This window comes from Sinocyclocheilus grahami, unplaced genomic scaffold (assembly GCF_001515645.1).
Source record: "Sinocyclocheilus grahami isolate Dianchi unplaced genomic scaffold, SAMN03320097.WGS_v1.1 scaffold1312.1, whole genome shotgun sequence".
NCBI lineage: Eukaryota > Metazoa > Chordata > Actinopteri > Cypriniformes > Cyprinidae > Sinocyclocheilus > Sinocyclocheilus grahami.
In genome coordinates, this window is record NW_015506491.1 from 502,164 (window position 1) to 522,201 (window position 20,038).

General features: G+C 40.2%; 1 protein-coding gene across 1 annotated transcript in view; it reads left to right on the plus strand.

Moving 5' to 3' along the window:
- Positions 1-14,769, plus strand: part of nots (nothepsin) — a 26,785-nt gene extending 12,016 nt beyond the window's left edge. The window contains exons 2-9 of the mRNA XM_016255113.1: positions 4,026-4,209; positions 4,790-4,907; positions 5,027-5,145; positions 5,223-5,419; positions 8,340-8,462; positions 8,547-8,700; positions 8,863-8,961; positions 14,360-14,769. Coding sequence (XP_016110599.1) covers positions 4,026-4,209; positions 4,790-4,907; positions 5,027-5,145; positions 5,223-5,419; positions 8,340-8,462; positions 8,547-8,700; positions 8,863-8,961; positions 14,360-14,527 — 1,162 coding nt within the window. The 3' untranslated portion in view covers positions 14,528-14,769. The remainder of the gene's footprint in view (positions 1-4,025; positions 4,210-4,789; positions 4,908-5,026; positions 5,146-5,222; positions 5,420-8,339; positions 8,463-8,546; positions 8,701-8,862; positions 8,962-14,359) is intronic.
- The last annotated feature ends 5,269 nt before the right edge of the window (positions 14,770-20,038 follow it).

Sequence of the window (20,038 nt, forward strand, 5' to 3'; positions counted from 1 at the left end):
TGAGGCAAATGGTGGTCACACCAGATACTGACTGGTTTTCGGACCCCCCCCCCGGACCCTCCAATACAGTAAAACTGCACATTTTAGAGTGGCCTTTTATTGTGGCCAGCCTAAGGCACACCTGTGCAATAATCATGCTGTCTAATCAGGATCTTGATATGCTACACCTGTGAGGTGGATGGATTATCTCGGCAAAGGAGAAGTGCTCACTAACACAGATTTAAACAGATTTGTGAACAATATTTGAGAGAAATAGGCCTTTTGTGTACATAGAAAAAGTCTTAGATCTTTGAGTTCAGCTCATGACAAATGGGGGCAAAAACAAAAGTGTTGCGTTTATAATTTTGTTCAGTATATATATATATATATATATAACATTTTGTTAACAAAATGTCGCATTCTTTTTTAATACAATTCTGTATATATTGTGTTCTATTCTACGCTATAGTTATTTATTTATACATTTATACTAGGGATGATAATCTTTTGGTACCTCATGATTCAATTCATATCAATTCTTGGGGACACGGTAGACAGTTAGGACTTGTAGAAAAAAAATCCCACTCCATCAAAACCTTGAAATTTATTTTGTTTTTCTTGCAGTTTAGTAAATTCATTATCAAACAAATGCCATTTAAACTGACTGCAGCCATTAAACAAGACAGTCTTATTGGCAAGGCAGCCCTGAGACACGAAGAGCAAAGTTGGCACACCACAGCTCCAAAAGTAGAAAAATATTTATTGCTACTGCTGCTATATTTAGATACAAATACTATTTTAAAGCAATAAGCTCCGTGAAGCCGTGGTTTACAGTGAATTTATAACAGCAGCTCAACCAATCAGAATCAAGGACTGGAACTCTCCACTTTACAATTAGATACAAAGTCCTGTTAGAACAAACAAGAACTGCTACATTTCACTGTAAAGTGTATGTTGACTTTTGAAAATTTAACTGGAGTTTACTTTACTGTTCACCACTGATTGGGATATCTAGTTTCTTTTGTAGAAACAGAAGCTGGTCTACATGTTCCAGATAGAGCGTGCTTTGCTGTGCAGTTACTCTTGTGCCAGGGATGCATAGATAATGCTTAGCCAACTTGGCCAGGAGGGGAAAGGCGATCTCGTGGGACCCCCACCAGCTGAGGGGGTTCTTGAGAGTGATAGTGGGGGGGGGCCAAAAGGGCTGGCAGAATCACTCTGGACCCCTCACATCCAGCACACTCCCTCTTTGAACTGTTGCCATCTGGTCGACGCTACAGAGCTCTGAGCACCAGAACGGCCAGACACAGGAACAGTTTCTTCCCTCAGGCCTTCTACCTCACAAACAGCTGGCACATCAACTATCAGCTAGATGATGGCAGTGCACCTGGTGCTTAAAGCCTTTCTTCCAGATCACCACATCTTTGTCTGTTTTGACAACATGACAGTTGCTGCATACCACCAAAGAGGCCTGAGACTGCACCCTCTTAACAGACCTCTCTTGTGGGCGGAGTGCAACCTCTGATAACTGAGTGTATGTGACGAGCAGACCGAGCCAGGGGTTAGCCATGTTGTCTCAGAGTGGTGTGACTCCAGGGGAATGGAGACTTCACCCCTAGATGGTTCAGATGATCTGGACTTCAGATGAGCAGAACTGGACCACTTTGCCTCAAGGGAGAACCCTTATTATCTGATATTCTTCTCATCGGAGAAGGATGCGCTGACCCACAAATGGCTTAAAGCGCTCCTATATGCCTTTCCTCCAGTGCTCCCTGCTCCCACAGAGCCAGTCATGGTTCCCCAGGTGCACTACCTGCTGACAGCAGTGCCCTGGCCTACTCCACTGTAGGGGATCTCCTCTCCCAAGCAGGTGGCTCACTCTGGCACACCCAGAAAATAACCTCCTCCTGGGCTTGCTTGAGCGGGGTGTCTATTAGTGACATCTGTGCAGCAGCTGGCTGGTCATTGCCCTCCATGTGTTCCCAAACTGTAAGCGTGGTTCCTGTCTGCTTGAGGAGTAGACTATGGTGCAACGAATGCCACCAAAGTCTGTGACCTTTTAGCTTCTGTTGGCCCGATCCAAGAACATATCTAGGCAGCTTCCGTTGCAGTTTGCCACCCTGCTTAAGTTTTTCTTACACCAAACTCAACTGCAAGTAATACCACTGTCAGCGCACCTCCTCATTAAGGTTCTCGGTTCGGGACTCCCATACCTGGGCCAGGCTCACAGGACCTCTTCTTTGCCTATTGGCTGGAAAAGTCCTGCGCTTATAACTGATGCAATGTCTGGTTCCCGCCTATCTCAGGCACTAAGGTTATGTTAGTAGCTGAAGCATTTATTTTGAGATAAAACATGCCCGACCACACTATCCTGCTTATTATTGTAACAAAATTTACAATAACTCAAATCAATATTTCATGGTTATTTAGCTATGTGAGAAGAAAGAGAACTTTTGAAGGAAATCACTGACAGAACCATTAGTTATGCAGTTTAGAGTCATCAGACAAAAATCTTAGACTCAAGAAAGATAGGTCAGGGATGGGCAACTAGTGGCCCGCGGGCTGTATACGGCAGACTCAGATGATCAATTTGAAAACATTTGAAAAATAAGTCACGTTCAGTTTATGATGTTAATACTATATCCAACCAGGAGAGGTCGCTAGTTTGCAGCCGCTCACCATATTAATTTCAGCGTAGTAGGACGTGTACCCTAATGTAAACATTCACTAACATTAGCAAAGAATAAATGAAAAACTGACCATGAAAACAGTCAAGATGGTAAACAGATTATCGTTTTACAATGTTCAAGGGGAATACCTATATGCTCGAATTGTTTGGAAAAAAACATTTCAATCGCCATCACACCACTGCGCACAAACAACGGGAATGCCAGAGTTGCACTTGTCTCGAATTTCAAAGGTAAAATTCAAATGCATGACAGAAATATTTGCACTGAACTATGTTCTTAGGGTTTCCGCGGGTCCTTCAAAAATCTTCAATTTAATTATTTAAATTTAAGACCATGAAAACTCTTAAATGGTACAAAATTTCTTAATTATAAGCGGTCCTAAATTTGGGAACGAAAAGACAAGAATTAATTATGCTGCATAATTAATATGATGATTAAACTTCAAAAGGCTACGATTTCAATGAAAAAATATGAGCGCTGCTCGTTTCAAAGTCAGGCGCTGCTGCTTTGTGTTCTGCGGTTACCGGGGAAACCGCTACATTTCTGCAGTTCCGAAAGCGAAACTTGCTGGCAGAGAACGAATTTGCATTTTCAATAAGCCCGTCTGCTGTTTTTGCTACATACTTTTAAATGTGAACCGGTCGATCAACAAGAAGCTAATGCATTATAAAAACCTAAACACTGAAGTCACTTAGATATATTTATATGTTATTTAATATAATAATTGATTGATAATAATTGTTTAAATATAATAATTGATACTTTTGACTCGTCCCTTTTCTTAAAAATAGTTTAAAGGCTGAAATGTGAAAGGCAGATCTTAAAAAGGTCTTTAAAGGTCTGAAATTTGCAGATACCCGGTACGTACCATTTGAAATATATATATATATATATATATATTTTTAACAAGGTCTTTTAACTGTCCTCTTAGGTTGTTTTGATAATGTTCTGTAGGCGACTAATGAAAAATGGGACCTGTAAATTAGTTTGTTGCCAATTTAAGGACAATGCAATTGGCTTGTTGGGGTGCTGTCAACTGACGACAAAGTTCCCCTTCTGAATTAGCATAACTGCACAAGTTTTATATTTAATACAAATCTTTAAAAACAAATTACATTAATTATACTTTAATTTCCTTCAGTAAAAAGGAAATTGAATAAGACGGTGTAAAAGGTGTGTGGACGTGGATTAGTAATCTGGCCCCTTGGTATAAAAGAGAAAAAATGCTGGCCCTTGTCACTATCAAAGTTGCCCATCCTTGAGAACATTGTTCTGAGATTATCAATATAACACATCTCTAATCACTGTGAGAATATACAGACATAGGTTTTTAGAACAACATTTCTCCTGTTTCAGGGTACCATTAAGTCGCTTGCCCTCAGTTCGTAGTCGACTTCGAGCCGCTAACCAGCTGGATGAGTTCCTGCGCGAGCACCAACCGGATGCCTTCTCCCGGCGTTATGCCCAGTGTTACCCAGCCGCACAACACTACCTGCGTATGGATGGCAGATCCACAGAGAGACTCTACAACTTCATGGACGTGAGCACTTCTCCGTGTTGATCTACTGTTACATGTTCCTTATGGTCTAAACTTACCGTGAGGGCCATTCTCTGAAACAGCTGCCTTAATACATTCCACTCCATCAGATCAAATGTTTGGTTACACTTTATTTTAAGGTGTCCTTGTTACAGTGTAGTTATACATTTAAGTACTGAGTAATATTAATAAACTACGTGTACTTACTATATGGTCAGGGTTAGGATAAGGGTTTGGCTTAGGGTTACTTGCATGTAATTATGCATAATTTATTGTTATTAGAATAGTAAGTACATGTAACATGTGTAACAAGAACACCTTAACAAAGTGTTACCAAATGTTTTTAATTATATAATTATGCCTTAAGAATGGTAACAGGGTTGACCGCTTTACAGTTTAATAATCTTTCATGACACACAGTCATGAAAGATGCTGCTTGGAAAGGGGATTTAATGCTTTCTACAAATATCTGCTCTACAATTATCAGTTGGTTAGGGTTAGGGTTTGGTAAAACATGACATCATTACATTACGGTTAAGAATGAAACATACATTAAAATACCATGTTGTTGTGTGTTGTACAGGCACAGTTCTTCGGTCAGATCAGTCTGGGCAAACCAGAGCAGAATTTCACAGTGGTGTTTGATACGGGCTCCACTGACCTGTGGGTCCCATCATCTTACTGCGTCAGCCAAGCATGCGGTAACACATTCATCAAGTGTCCTTACATGTATTTACACACATTGAAAAGTGTGTGCCCGTATGAATTGACCTGGTTATTGTTTGTGCTGTTGGGTCATGGTGTTCCTCTCTTGGCACAGCGATGCACCACAAGTTCAAGGCCTTTGAATCGAGCAGTTATGCGCATGATGGACGAGTTTTTGGCATCCATTACGGCTCTGGGCACCTGCTGGGAGTAATGGCCAAAGAAGAATTAAAGGTATCTGATCACTATGAACCATCATATTTATACTATAATATAAAAAATACTGCTTTTTTGTGTTTGTCCGGGTTCAGGTGGGCTCTGTGACGGTTCAGAATCAGGTGTTTGGAGAGGCTGTATATGAGCCCGGTTTTGCCTTTGTGCTGGCTCAGTTTGATGGGGTTCTGGGTCTGGGTTTCCCTCAGCTGGCAGAGGAGCTGGGCTCTCCCGTGTTTGACAGTATGATAGAGCAGGGCTTGCTGGATGAACCCGTCTTCTCCTTCTATCTCAAGTAAGAAACCACAACAACATCACTTACAGATCCACTTAATCTGATGGTAATACTGAGGGCACTGAAAATGTGATATTCTATATGAGAATGTCTCAGTTTGTATGTAACCCTGGTTCCCTAAGTAGGGAACAAGATGTTGTACCAGTAGCTGATGCTAGGGGAACACCTTTGCGCATTGTCTGAAGCCCAAATAGAAATGCACCAGTTCATTGGCTGATGGCTTCGAAACACAACATAACTGGTGCCTTAAAAGGCCCAATGGACTGTTTACCAAAATACATATGAACTCTCCCAAACAAACAGAAAGAACCTGGGAATTGGGAGCCAAATTTTAGGACCTAAGAATAGTATATGGAGCGATCCAGTTTGCTGCCATGAAAATATCTTTCAAGGATGCACCAAAGCTTTAGGAGGCAGTGTTTCTTGTTCAATGAACTCAAATGCTAGAGGTGAAGTCAAACAATGTGCCTCATTAGTAAGTTAAATTGTATTCTTGTACTCCAGATAAACCAGTACTAAGGTCACTAAAGCACACAAACAGCAGTTCGCATTTACACCACTGGGTAGTGCAGTCAGTGTAAATTTGTTCAACTTTAACAGGACGAAGTTAATCCAACCTTGCATTTTACTTTGAATCCTCCATATGGGTGTACAAGTGCCTAACTGGCAAAAGCCCTGTGGGAGGCTCAGACTCAACTTCTGCTCTACTGAACCTCCCAAATCTGGTCCACAATATAAGGATGCAGTCTCCATCCGTTGGGTCTCAACCAATGTCTCAAAAGGAGATCTACACCCCATTTCAGCTGACCCAGAACATGAATGGACAGGATTTTATCCTGTACCCACAAGAGGGTGTGCCACAACAAACCTCAGATTTATAACCTGTAGATGTATAACCTCATCATCATGTTGGCCATTTATCATCCTCTCATCCTTCATAAGCAAGAGTGACCCTCATGATCCGTTGGAACACTTGATTCCACAATAGGAATTGATGTGTTGGTGTGTTGTAATGGGTGAACCCTTTGCCAGCACAAATGTTCTCATGTGAAGTAATGGGCGAGAGGAATGACGAAGGATGTCTGCTCACAGGAAGAAAATGCTTTTATTTGAACTGATCCATGGAAAGACAATCTGCATCATGCATGAATTCCATCCCAAGAAACATGGTCTGCTGCTGCAGTAACAAAACAGCATTCTTTGGTTTGTGATTGATACTTGATAAATCCAGGCCTAAGAATTATATTGTGGTGCTCCGACTGTGCTATTATGAGCCAGTTTTAAAAGCAAGATTTGAAAATGGATGCCTTGAAGCCTCAAAGGAGGTAAAAATGCATCCATGAAATTTGAGAATGTACTTGGAGCAAGAGCAAGATCGAAAGCCAAGACTTGATATTGGTACGTTTTGCCCCGCAAAGAAAAAATAAAGAATCCAAGTTTTCCTTCTCCCTATTTGAATAATGAAAATATGTTTAACAGGACAAAGTTAATCCAACCTTGCATTTTACTTTGAATCCTCCATATGGGTGTACAAGTGCCTAACTGGCAAAAGCCCTGTGGGGGGCTCAGACTCAACTTCTGCTCTACTGAACCTCCCAAATCTGGTCCACAATATAAGGATGCAGTCTCCATCCGTTGGGTCTCAACCAATGTCTCAAAAGGAGATCTACACCCCATTTCAGCTGACCCAGAACATGAATGGACAGGATTTTATCCTGTACCCACAAGAGGGTGTGCCACAACAAACCTCAGATTTATAACCTGTAGATGTATAACCTCATCATCATGTTGGCCATTTATCATCCTCTCATCCTTCATAAGCAAGAGTGACCCTCATGATCCGTTGGAACACTTGATTCCACAATAGGAATTGATGTGTTGGTGTGTTGTAATGGGTGAACCCTTTGCCAGCACAAATGTTCTCATGTGAAGTAATGGGCGAGAGGAATGACGAAGGATGTCTGCTCACAGGAAGAAAATGCTTTTATTTGAACTGATCCATGGAAAGACAATCTGCATCATGCATGAATTCCATCCCAAGAAACATGGTCTGCTGCTGCAGTAACAAAACAGCATTCTTTGGTTTGTGATTGATACTTGATAAATCCAGGCCTAAGAATTATATTGTGGTGCTCCGACTGTGCTATTATGAGCCAGTTTTAAAAGCAAGATTTGAAAATGGATGCCTTGAAGCCTCAAAGGAGGTAAAAATGCATCCATGAAATTTGAGAATGTACTTGGAGCAAGAGCAAGATCGAAAGCCAAGACTTGATATTGGTACGTTTTGCCCCGCAAAGAAAAAATAAAGAATCCAAGTTTTCCTTCTCCCTATTTGAATAATGAAAATATGCATCCTTCAGATCTTTTGTCACAAAACAGTGCCCTGCTGGATATGAGACATACAGTAATTTGCTTCTGCGTCAGCATCCTGGATCTGCATTTCCACCTAGTTAAATCATACCATCTCAGGTCCAAAACTGGATTAATTCCACCATCTTTTTGGGGGCAAAAATGTTGTCTGTAAAACCCTTTTCTCTTTCAGCAGAAGAAAGTACTTCTATTGGTGCTTTCTGCAACAGAGAAAGAATTTCCTGCAACATAAACAGGATCTTTGTCGTGGGAAACAGTTACAGCACAATTGAATGATATAAAAATGAATGCCTCCATGTACCAGTCCTGTTTCGAGTTGGGTAATATGGACAATAAAGCAACATTATTAAGCACAATTTTCTGAGTATTGGCACTGACCACCAGTGAGGATAGCATTATTTGAGGATAACTTTTATATATAATTGTTGTGCTTTTATTTGTAATAGACAATCCTCAACTTTGAAGCAGACAAATTCATGTTCATTTTTTTGTTTACGTTTACTGAGGTTGTGATGGTGACCTTCACTGTATGTCCTCACAACTATTACAGGAACAATGGCTCTAGCTTTGGAGGGGAGCTGCTGTTTGGAGGTGTGGATGAAACCCGGTTTGTTTCTCCCATCAACTGGGTTCCCGTCACTCAGAAGGGATACTGGCAGATCAGATTAGATGTGTGAGTGAGCTCACTTCCATTAAACACTCATTTGACACAGACAAACCCAACCAGAGATGAGTGAGCTGTGTTTGCTGTGTCTAGTGTGAAGGTTCAGGGAGCCCTGAGTTTCTGCTATCATAGTACTCAAAGCTGTCAAGCTGTAGTGGACACAGGAACTTCTCTAATCGGCGGCCCAGCCAGAGACGTCCTGCTCCTCCAGCAGTATATTGGAGCAACACCCACCGCTGTTGGAGAGGTGATTATGAGACCCTGTCCTATATAACGGCCCATTCTCTTTAATACATAGTTATCGATAGCTTCAAAATTCATTGATTGGCCTCTAGAGATCACCCTTCTGATTCATCAAAGAGAAGAGACACTACAGCCTCAACTGTATTTGTTTGCTTGTGGGTTTCAGTATCTTGTAGACTGTGTCAGGATCAGCAGTCTTCCTGTAGTGTCCTTCCTGATCAATAATGTGGAGTATTCTCTCACTGGAGAACAATATATCAGGAGGGTGAGTACAACACAACCACAAATAGATTTATCCTGCTGCAGGACACTTTATGCTTTGGAGTAATGAAACATTGTATTTCATTTTTGCTCTTCTTCTGCTTTTTTCTCGGCCCAAAGAACAATACATAGGAAAGTTATTCAATCTTGCACACAGATAAAAGACAGTTTGAACATTTACCACAGTATATTTGGAGTCTCTATCTCAATCCCTCTAGCGCCAACAACAGCTCAAACTTAAGGTCTAGAAACAGAATTCTTCAAAATATTGTCCTGATTCCTGAGCTAATGCATCCTGTGACATCATACATTTTGTCCATATCATTTTGAATTTTGTGAAAAATTTACTATATCAAACTTCAAAACACTGGCAACATTTTTTAATTCAAGTTAATTCGACTAACCAATCTTGAACAATGTGTGGACAAATGCACCAAAATGAACGTAAGGGTATATGTCTTTGCAGCGCTTCATGTATTCAGATCAAGCTTGGTGTGTGTTATGACAACCATGACCTGAGTTTACCTGAACAATTTCAGCACCATCTACTGGTCACACGATATAAAAATGCATATTTTTGCTCATAACTTATATTTTTGTCATGACAACTCTCGGAGGGATTGGCATGGTAATGTACATTACAATGTTATTGTATTTGGTCTTTTAATGCTTTCTACAAATATCTGCTCTACAATTATCAGTTGGTTAGGGTTAGGGTTTGGTAAAACATGACATCATTACATTATGGTTAAGAATGAAACATACATTAAAATACCATGTTGTTGTGTGTTGTACAGGCACAGTTCTTCGGTCAGATCAGTCTGGGCAAACCAGAGCAGAATTTCACAGTGGTGTTTGATACGGGCTCCACTGACCTGTGGGTCCCATCATCTTACTGCGTCAGCCAAGCATGCGGTAACACATTCATCAAGTGTCCTTACATGTATTTACACACATTGAAAAGTGTGTGCCCGTATGAATTGACCTGGTTATTGTTTGTGCTGTTGGGTCATGGTGTTCCTCTCTTGGCACAGCGATGCACCACAAGTTCAAGGCCTTTGAATCGAGCAGTTATGCGCATGATGGACGAGTTTTTGGCATCCATTACGGCTCTGGGCACCTGCTGGGAGTAATGGCCAAAGAAGAATTAAAGGTATCTGATCACTATGAACCATCATATTTATACTATAATATAAAAAATACTGCTTTTTTGTGTTTGTCCGGGTTCAGGTGGGCTCTGTGACGGTTCAGAATCAGGTGTTTGGAGAGGCTGTATATGAGCCCGGTTTTGCCTTTGTGCTGGCTCAGTTTGATGGGGTTCTGGGTCTGGGTTTCCCTCAGCTGGCAGAGGAGCTGGGCTCTCCCGTGTTTGACAGTATGATAGAGCAGGGCTTGCTGGATGAACCCGTCTTCTCCTTCTATCTCAAGTAAGAAACCACAACAACATCACTTACAGATCCACTTAATCTGATGGTAATACTGAGGGCACTGAAAATGTGATATTCTATATGAGAATGTCTCAGTTTGTATGTAACCCTGGTTCCCTAAGTAGGGAACAAGATGTTGTACCAGTAGCTGATGCTAGGGGAACACCTTTGCGCATTGTCTGAAGCCCAAATAGAAATGCACCAGTTCATTGGCTGATGGCTTCGAAACACAACATAACTGGTGCCTTAAAAGGCCCAATGGACTGTTTACCAAAATACATATGAACTCTCCCAAACAAACAGAAAGAACCTGGGAATTGGGAGCCAAATTTTAGGACCTAAGAATAGTATATGGAGCGATCCAGTTTGCTGCCATGAAAATATCTTTCAAGGATGCACCAAAGCTTTAGGAGGCAGTGTTTCTTGTTCAATGAACTCAAATGCTAGAGGTGAAGTCAAACAATGTGCCTCATTAGTAAGTTAAATTGTATTCTTGTACTCCAGATAAACCAGTACTAAGGTCACTAAAGCACACAAACAGCAGTTCGCATTTACACCACTGGGTAGTGCAGTCAGTGTAAATTTGTTCAACTTTAACAGGACGAAGTTAATCCAACCTTGCATTTTACTTTGAATCCTCCATATGGGTGTACAAGTGCCTAACTGGCAAAAGCCCTGTGGGGGGCTCAGACTCAACTTCTGCTCTACTGAACCTCCCAAATCTGGTCCACAATATAAGGATGCAGTCTCCATCCGTTGGGTCTCAACCAATGTCTCAAAAGGAGATCTACACCCCATTTCAGCTGACCCAGAACATGAATGGACAGGATTTTATCCTGTACCCACAAGAGGGTGTGCCACAACAAACCTCAGATTTATAACCTGTAGATGTATAACCTCATCATCATGTTGGCCATTTATCATCCTCTCATCCTTCATAAGCAAGAGTGACCCTCATGATCCGTTGGAACACTTGATTCCACAATAGGAATTGATGTGTTGGTGTGTTGTAATGGGTGAACCCTTTGCCAGCACAAATGTTCTCATGTGAAGTAATGGGCGAGAGGAATGACGAAGGATGTCTGCTCACAGGAAGAAAATGCTTTTATTTGAACTGATCCATGGAAAGACAATCTGCATCATGCATGAATTCCATCCCAAGAAACATGGTCTGCTGCTGCAGTAACAAAACAGCATTCTTTGGTTTGTGATTGATACTTGATAAATCCAGGCCTAAGAATTATATTGTGGTGCTCCGACTGTGCTATTATGAGCCAGTTTTAAAAGCAAGATTTGAAAATGGATGCCTTGAAGCCTCAAAGGAGGTAAAAATGCATCCATGAAATTTGAGAATGTACTTGGAGCAAGAGCAAGATCGAAAGCCAAGACTTGATATTGGTACGTTTTGCCCCGCAAAGAAAAAATAAAGAATCCAAGTTTTCCTTCTCCCTATTTGAATAATGAAAATATGCATCCTTCAGATCTTTTGTCACAAAACAGTGCCCTGCTGGATATGAGACATACAGTAATTTGCTTCTGCGTCAGCATCCTGGATCTGCATTTCCACCTAGTTAAATCATACCATCTCAGGTCCAAAACTGGATTAATTCCACCATCTTTTTGGGGGCAAAAATGTTGTCTGTAAAACCCTTTTCTCTTTCAGCAGAAGAAAGTACTTCTATTGGTGCTTTCTGCAACAGAGAAAGAATTTCCTGCAACATAAACAGGATCTTTGTCGTGGGAAACAGTTACAGCACAATTGAATGATATAAAAATGAATGCCTCCATGTACCAGTCCTGTTTCGAGTTGGGTAATATGGACAATAAAGCAACATTATTAAGCACAATTTTCTGAGTATTGGCACTGACCACCAGTGAGGATAGCATTATTTGAGGATAACTTTTATATATAATTGTTGTGCTTTTATTTGTAATAGACAATCCTCAACTTTGAAGCAGACAAATTCATGTTCATTTTTTTGTTTACGTTTACTGAGGTTGTGATGGTGACCTTCACTGTATGTCCTCACAACTATTACAGGAACAATGGCTCTAGCTTTGGAGGGGAGCTGCTGTTTGGAGGTGTGGATGAAACCCGGTTTGTTTCTCCCATCAACTGGGTTCCCGTCACTCAGAAGGGATACTGGCAGATCAGATTAGATGTGTGAGTGAGCTCACTTCCATTAAACACTCATTTGACACAGACAAACCCAACCAGAGATGAGTGAGCTGTGTTTGCTGTGTCTAGTGTGAAGGTTCAGGGAGCCCTGAGTTTCTGCTATCATAGTACTCAAAGCTGTCAAGCTGTAGTGGACACAGGAACTTCTCTAATCGGCGGCCCAGCCAGAGACGTCCTGCTCCTCCAGCAGTATATTGGAGCAACACCCACCGCTGTTGGAGAGGTGATTATGAGACCCTGTCCTATATAACGGCCCATTCTCTTTAATACATAGTTATCGATAGCTTCAAAATTCATTGATTGGCCTCTAGAGATCACCCTTCTGATTCATCAAAGAGAAGAGACACTACAGCCTCAACTGTATTTGTTTGCTTGTGGGTTTCAGTATCTTGTAGACTGTGTCAGGATCAGCAGTCTTCCTGTAGTGTCCTTCCTGATCAATAATGTGGAGTATTCTCTCACTGGAGAACAATATATCAGGAGGGTGAGTACAACACAACCACAAATAGATTTATCCTGCTGCAGGACACTTTATGCTTTGGAGTAATGAAACATTGTATTTCATTTTTGCTCTTCTTCTGCTTTTTTCTCGGCCCAAAGAACAATACATAGGAAAGTTATTCAATCTTGCACACAGATAAAAGACAGTTTGAACATTTACCACAGTATATTTGGAGTCTCTATCTCAATCCCTCTAGCGCCAACAACAGCTCAAACTTAAGGTCTAGAAACAGAATTCTTCAAAATATTGTCCTGATTCCTGAGCTAATGCATCCTGTGACATCATACATTTTGTCCACATCATTTTGAATTTTGTGAAAAATTTACTATATCAAACTTCAAAACACTGGCAACATTTTTTAATTCAAGTTAATTCGACTAACCAATCTTGAACAATGTGTGGACAAATGCACCAAAATGAACGTAAGGGTATATTTCTTTGCAGCGCTTCATGTATTCAGATCAAGCTTGGTGTGTGTTATGACAACCATGACCTGAGTTTACCTGAACAATTTCAGCACCATCTACTGGTCACACGATATAAAAATGCATATTTTTGCTCATAACTTATATTTTTGTCATGACAACTCTCGGAGGGATTGGCATGGTAATGTACATGACAATGTTATTGTATTTGGTCTTGACGGAATAGATCTGCTACGCTGCTGCTGCAGAGCAAGTACCGAGACTTGCTACTGCCAATACATCCACAACATGCTGCTGTGAGCGTGTAAGAAATATTGCTGCTGCAAATATAACATACATGAAATAACCCCCATATAGCATACATGAATTACCTCGTAGCAGATCTATACAGGTGGAGCTGGGGAAGGTGGAGGGTTTCTGAAGCAAGATGCAACTGCTACGGCAAGCACTAGTCATATTTGAATGTTGAGCAGCGAGCTCATTGGCTGCTGATACAGGAGAGAACCAATCAGCTGTGCCATGTGATAATGATGTCATTAGGTCAGATTGAGTTAGACCTATCGGACTGCGCCATCTAGAGTTTCATGCCAGAACTCTGTGTTTTTCAAAAAATCACTCTCTCAAGATCCTAAACATTTAGATACAGAGTTGCTAATAGCTTTTACTATCTTTACTAATTTGTATTGTGTCTACAGAATGCAATCATATAAAATGTTCCCAGTTCGACAGTTGTGTCTCTGCTGTGCTTGGAGCTGAAATTTCTGCTTGTAGCTTTGTTTCTCAGATAGGATTACCGCTGTCTTACATTCACAAGTTCAAGCAGTTTCTCAGCTTCTACAGTCTGATGATTCCTCTGGTTTCCTCTGTAGGAGACGTTGAACAATAAGGAGATCTGCTTCAGTGGCTTTCAGTCCATAGATGTCCCGTCTCCAGTTGGACCCGTCTGGATTCTAGGAGACGTTTTCCTCTCTCAGTTTTACAGCATCTATGACAGAGGTCAAAATCGGGTGGGATTGGCTCATCTTTCAGAAAAGTAAAAAAATATCTGTATAGACCACATCTCATCTCTGAATGTGCTGCTGGATGCAGATGAACCTAATGAGTGTTTGACATCCTCTATTAAATCATTACACTTCATCATTTATTGCCTTTGCTCAGTTCAGTCTGATAATAATTTGTGTTCATTACAGCACTGAGAGCAGCAGAGAGATGTTCGTATCTGACTGAGCTCAGATGACAGACAAAGCAGACAGTATTCTCCATAATACACTAAATCAAGTATATATATATATTAGGGCTGGGCAAGTTAACGGGATATTATCGCGTTAACGCATTAATTAATTAACGGTGACAATTACTTATCGTGCATTAATGCAGTTTTTATTATTATTATGAAAGTCCGTTGCTCATTGGCTCTGAATTCACATACAGACAAACCATGGGTCACAGGAGGGGTGGGATGTTGATCAGTACTGGCTTGGGATGGGCGTCATCATGCGTCTCAACCAATGAGAGCATTTGGGGTGGGCCTAAAGCCCGAGACACACTGCACGATTTTAGCAATCCTATAAGATCAGTGCATGTCACACTGTGCAACATGGATCTAATAAACTTGGCTAAGACTTGTGTGTAGACTGTACGATGATGAGACCTATTGACTCGTATGCTACAACGGACGCTACTATAGAAGAATAAAACATCATCAGCATGTGCTAGTGGTAAACAAAAAGAGCACGATGAATCACACTTTAGCAGTTGTAGTTTTTATGTGTGCTGAATAAAAGTGGAAGCGAAAAAAAGAGGAAGGGATAAGAGCTTGAGGTAAGCAGTTTTATGTTTTAGCACCATGTCGCGTTGATTTCATGTTTTTTTTATTGGTTGGTCAGTAAACGTGGATCGTAGCAGCAAACACACTGTGCGATGATCATGCTGTATCGTAGGCTATCTTTGGTCGCAAGACCGTGACAACAGCCATCTTTGAACCTCTCTTGCTGTACGACATAAGAGCACCGATTAGGAGCCACGATCACAGAAATCGCCACGATTGATTCACGACGCCTATCTTTCGTCTGGGATAGCAGAAAATCGTGCTGTGTGTCTCGGGCGTAAGACTGCAGCAGCACTCACATAAACACTCCCAATAAAATTATTTAGGCTAAGCATCAACATTCACAAACCACTGTTCACGGTTATTTTTTAACAGAAAAGAAAGCAACCTGCTCATAATCACGACTTAAGTGGGAAATAGGAAGTTTCCGATAGCATGTGAAGACTGCAGAGAAGCCTCTCGCTCAGCACAGTGGAGTGCATCGTTTTGTTAACTTTGTGGTTAACAAATTTTGATTATTTTGAGTCCGTTGCATTTTTCCCCATTTCAAACTATACGAGTGACATGTCTTGGGTATTCTATAGCTTTGATATAACTGAGTTCATATATAACTGAACTGCGCTCTGGCCCACCTCTTCCAACCGAGCCAGGGACGGCTAAACGAGCGCGGCACAAAGCGATCACACTAGTCAAATGAACCGGACTTTGGGGGTCAAACACGGGGGTTATCGGCACGGTTAAGATTGCCTAAAGTGAGTACACCCTTATTCTCCCACATCCCGCAAACACGAGTCTCTACCCGCCCGCACCCGCACTCGCCCATCAAGTGTTGTCCTGCACTGCACTCTTTTGCGTTGGGTCCCACGATAGTGCAGGTCTCTACTCGGAAGGTGCCTGTTATAATGTTATGATCGAGGCTCTGGATTTTGAGCATAACTTGTTTTTTTATAACAAACTTTAAAATATTTCCTATAAAAACATCACCTTCAACTCAACCTTGCCAAGACAGAACTGCTTGTGGTTCCATCAAACCCATCGTTTCATCACAATTTCAACATCCAGTTAGGCTCATCAACCAGAACTCCTTCAAAATCAGTCAGAAACCTTGGAGTTATGATTGATGATCAGCTGACTTTCTCAGACCACATTGCTAAAACTGCCCGGTCCTGCAGATTTGCTTTATTCAACATCAAGAAAATCAGCTTGCGTTCTGCAAGTGAACGATGCATTTTTGTGCATCCCAAAGAGGCACACAATCATTTTCACAGACTTTTACTTTAACTGTTCCCTCCTGGTGGAATGACCTACCCAACTCAATCAGAGCAGCTGAGTCCTTAACCATCTTCAAGAAACGACTAAAAACACATCTCTTCCATCATCATCAAAACAAACTCCATTGTGAATTTGTGCTTTTTGTCTGTTGCAGTGTTGGTAATCTTAAGCAAAATTTAGGAGAGACATAATATCTGTAATATTTTATTTTTCTTTTAAGATCCTGTGTTTTAATATTTGTAAGATTTTTTTTCTTTCTTTTAAGATATTTGTTAATGTCTTTGTTTGGTCTTCTTGAATGCATTGTACAGCACTTTGGGCTGCTCTTGTGGCAGTAGAAATGTGCTATATAAGAAAATAAAAATAAACTTGATGCTTAAACGTACTTAAACACATGCAACTGAAGATCAGGGGCCCGTTCTTCGTACATCGCTTATTACATCCGAGATCAAATGTCACATCCAAGATGATATCATCACGCTAATCAGGATCTGGCTAATTGGGTTCTTCGAACGCAGCTGTTGTTGATGATTAGTATGGCTGGATTGAGTTATCTGAGATAATTGCTTGTTCATGGGTTGGTTTAAAAGGGGCTATGTATCAATACTCGAAACCACGATCAGCAGTGCAGCGATTGGCTGGCGGCAAGACAGGCACGGAATGGCATCAAATAATTAAAAAAAGACACCTGACGAAAAACTTGACCAATTTCTGGACTTTTATAAGGAAACAGCCAAGCGAACAAAACTACATAAATGTTAATAGATAAATGAAATGTGCACTGTTTTTATTTTATTTTTATTTTTTACATGATTCCCAATTATTTATATTCACGATTTGTAATATTTGTACAGGCTCTACATTTTTATTTCAATGTAGCAATTCATTTAATTTGATATTTTAACAGATTTGTTATGTGACTTCATTAATTAAAGTTTCTTAAGGGTCAAGCTCATGTTATCGGCATCTGCTGCGCTCCATCAAGCCCCTCCCATAATATCTGTCATCACTCAAATTAATGCACGGCTTTACATTATCTGTATAGCATGTGTGTAAGACTCCAATACAATTATGAAGTAATAATTTTATGAGGAATAAATCTTTCAGTGAGTAAAACTGGCTGTGTCTGTAGTAGGGCTGCCCTCGACTAAGGATTTTTCTGGTCGACTAGTAGTCGTTCATTTGAAGCATTAGTCGACTAATCGCACGTTTATTAATAAACCATTTAAATCATTATTATGAGCCTTTAATTGCCTATAGCTTAATAAGCGCACGCATAAAGCTTGCCACAGTGCTCCGGCAGAAGTAATGATTATGAATGTGTCAGTGAAAAACAGTAACGAGACTGCATTAACATTTTAATATTTTGATAAACTAGTGCGTTCTTTGTTTTCGTTTTAAGAGATGAAGTCGGTGACACTCGTCATCTCCTCAGTAGAGGATGCGCCTGTATGCACGCTTCATAAGGGATTACATAATCTGAGAATATTTGTTTTCCATTTGAATTGGTTCATTTGAAAGTAGACATTTCACTCTCTATAGATATATATTTTAATGCCTGTAAGGCAAAGATATACACAGAGTTTCACGCCCAAGTTCACAGAGACCGAGACGGCAGAAAGTGCATCCTGTTTGCTTTCATTATATTACAAAAGCGCGATTAGTTTTTAGTGAGTGGACACAAATAAACGTAGATTCTTTACAGATTTGAAAGATGTATTGCTTTTATCTGTATGACCAAAAATGACGGAGTAGCCTATTTTAAGAGCAAGTGAGCGCAGCGGCGCCTCCATCTGTTCTGCAGTGAGCGCTAATGCAGTGTTCAGCTTCCACACAGACACTTGAATATAGCGCACATTTCTCTAGGCTAACATTAGATTGAGCGGCCATGTAAAGTTGCTAATACTTACATATTTCAGATGATAAGCCATATTTGTGGTTGATGAATGATAGGCTTGATTTATTATAATTTAAATAAAAAATAACTAATTTGGTTACTATTATTATTATGTTAATAGTCACTGTTTATTTACAGTGTGATAAGAATTTTGCAATTGTAACATATTTCGTAATTGATTTGTTATACTTTAAATATAATAATAATAATAGTAGTAATAATAATAACCAAAATAATAATCTTATTTTATTATTAAATACTGTTTTTTTACAGTGTATTAATATTGTTGTTGTTAAGAAGAAATACTGACTTTTTAATTTTACAGTAGAATAGTATTATTGCAATCATAAAATGTATTTATTGATTTATTCTAATTTAAATAATAGAATAAAAATTCATATTTTGGTTGATATTATTATTATTGTTGTTATTATTATTATTTTTAAATACTTTAAAATACTTTACATTTTACAGTATAATAGGATTATTGCAATTTTAACACATTTCTTTAATTATGTTATCACGATCACCAGCTTTAGTGCCCATGAGTTCCACGGTGTGTTCCAAACGGGATATATCGCCCTCCGAAGGGCACTTCGGAGTGAAAACAATCGAGGCCGCCATATTGAAGGGTCATTCCAAACCGAAGTGCTCAAAACTGGTCACTTCAAAGGGCCCTTCGGAATGAAGAGGATTTCAAAGGGTACAACTGATGGACACTTCAGGCTCCCGTGATCCTTTGCACAGATTCTTTGCATGATGACGGCGCCTCCGTGTGGGCACGGGATGATGACGTAGAAGGGCACTTAAAGAAACAGTTGTTTGGTGCCCTACACCCTTCAACCCTTCGAAGCTCTCACTCCGGAGGGTAAACCCTTTGAAGGGATTAGGGCTCCGAATGGAACGCAGGGACCATTTCCCATCATCCTTTGCCCGGACTCATTGATTGCAGTCACCTGTCTCTCATTACGTCATCAATGTCACACTATAAGAATGGCACACACACGCTCACATCACGGTTGATTGCTAGACACTTCTGTGTTGCCTTGCCTTGCCTTAGTTTTCTTTGATCTTGGACTGTTGTCTGTTTTTGTGATTGTTTGCTGCCTGCCCTGACCTCTGCCTGTTTTTGGATTACCTTGGATGTTTCTGATTGCTGTTACTGACCCTGCCTGTCTGACGACATTATATGAATAATGCGGCATTTGGATCCCCAGCTCCATTTTCACGACTCCCACGTTACATGTGTTACAGTTGCAATAATCCTATTATTTAAATTATAATACATATTTATTTAGTTATTTGCTATAACTCGAATAATAATTGTTAATAAAAAGGGCCCCAGTATAGATACAAATACTTCGGCTGAAGTTGTATTTGCAGTATATCAAAGGAAATACTTAGTAGTTTGTACATTCTATAACACATTTTACATGTTGTACTGAATAAAATGAATTTCTTGTTCATAAATATGCTTTCATTACGCTCATTTTAAAGCTCTGAAAATATTTTCTAAAATATTATATAAAAAAATATTCTTTCACGATTTGA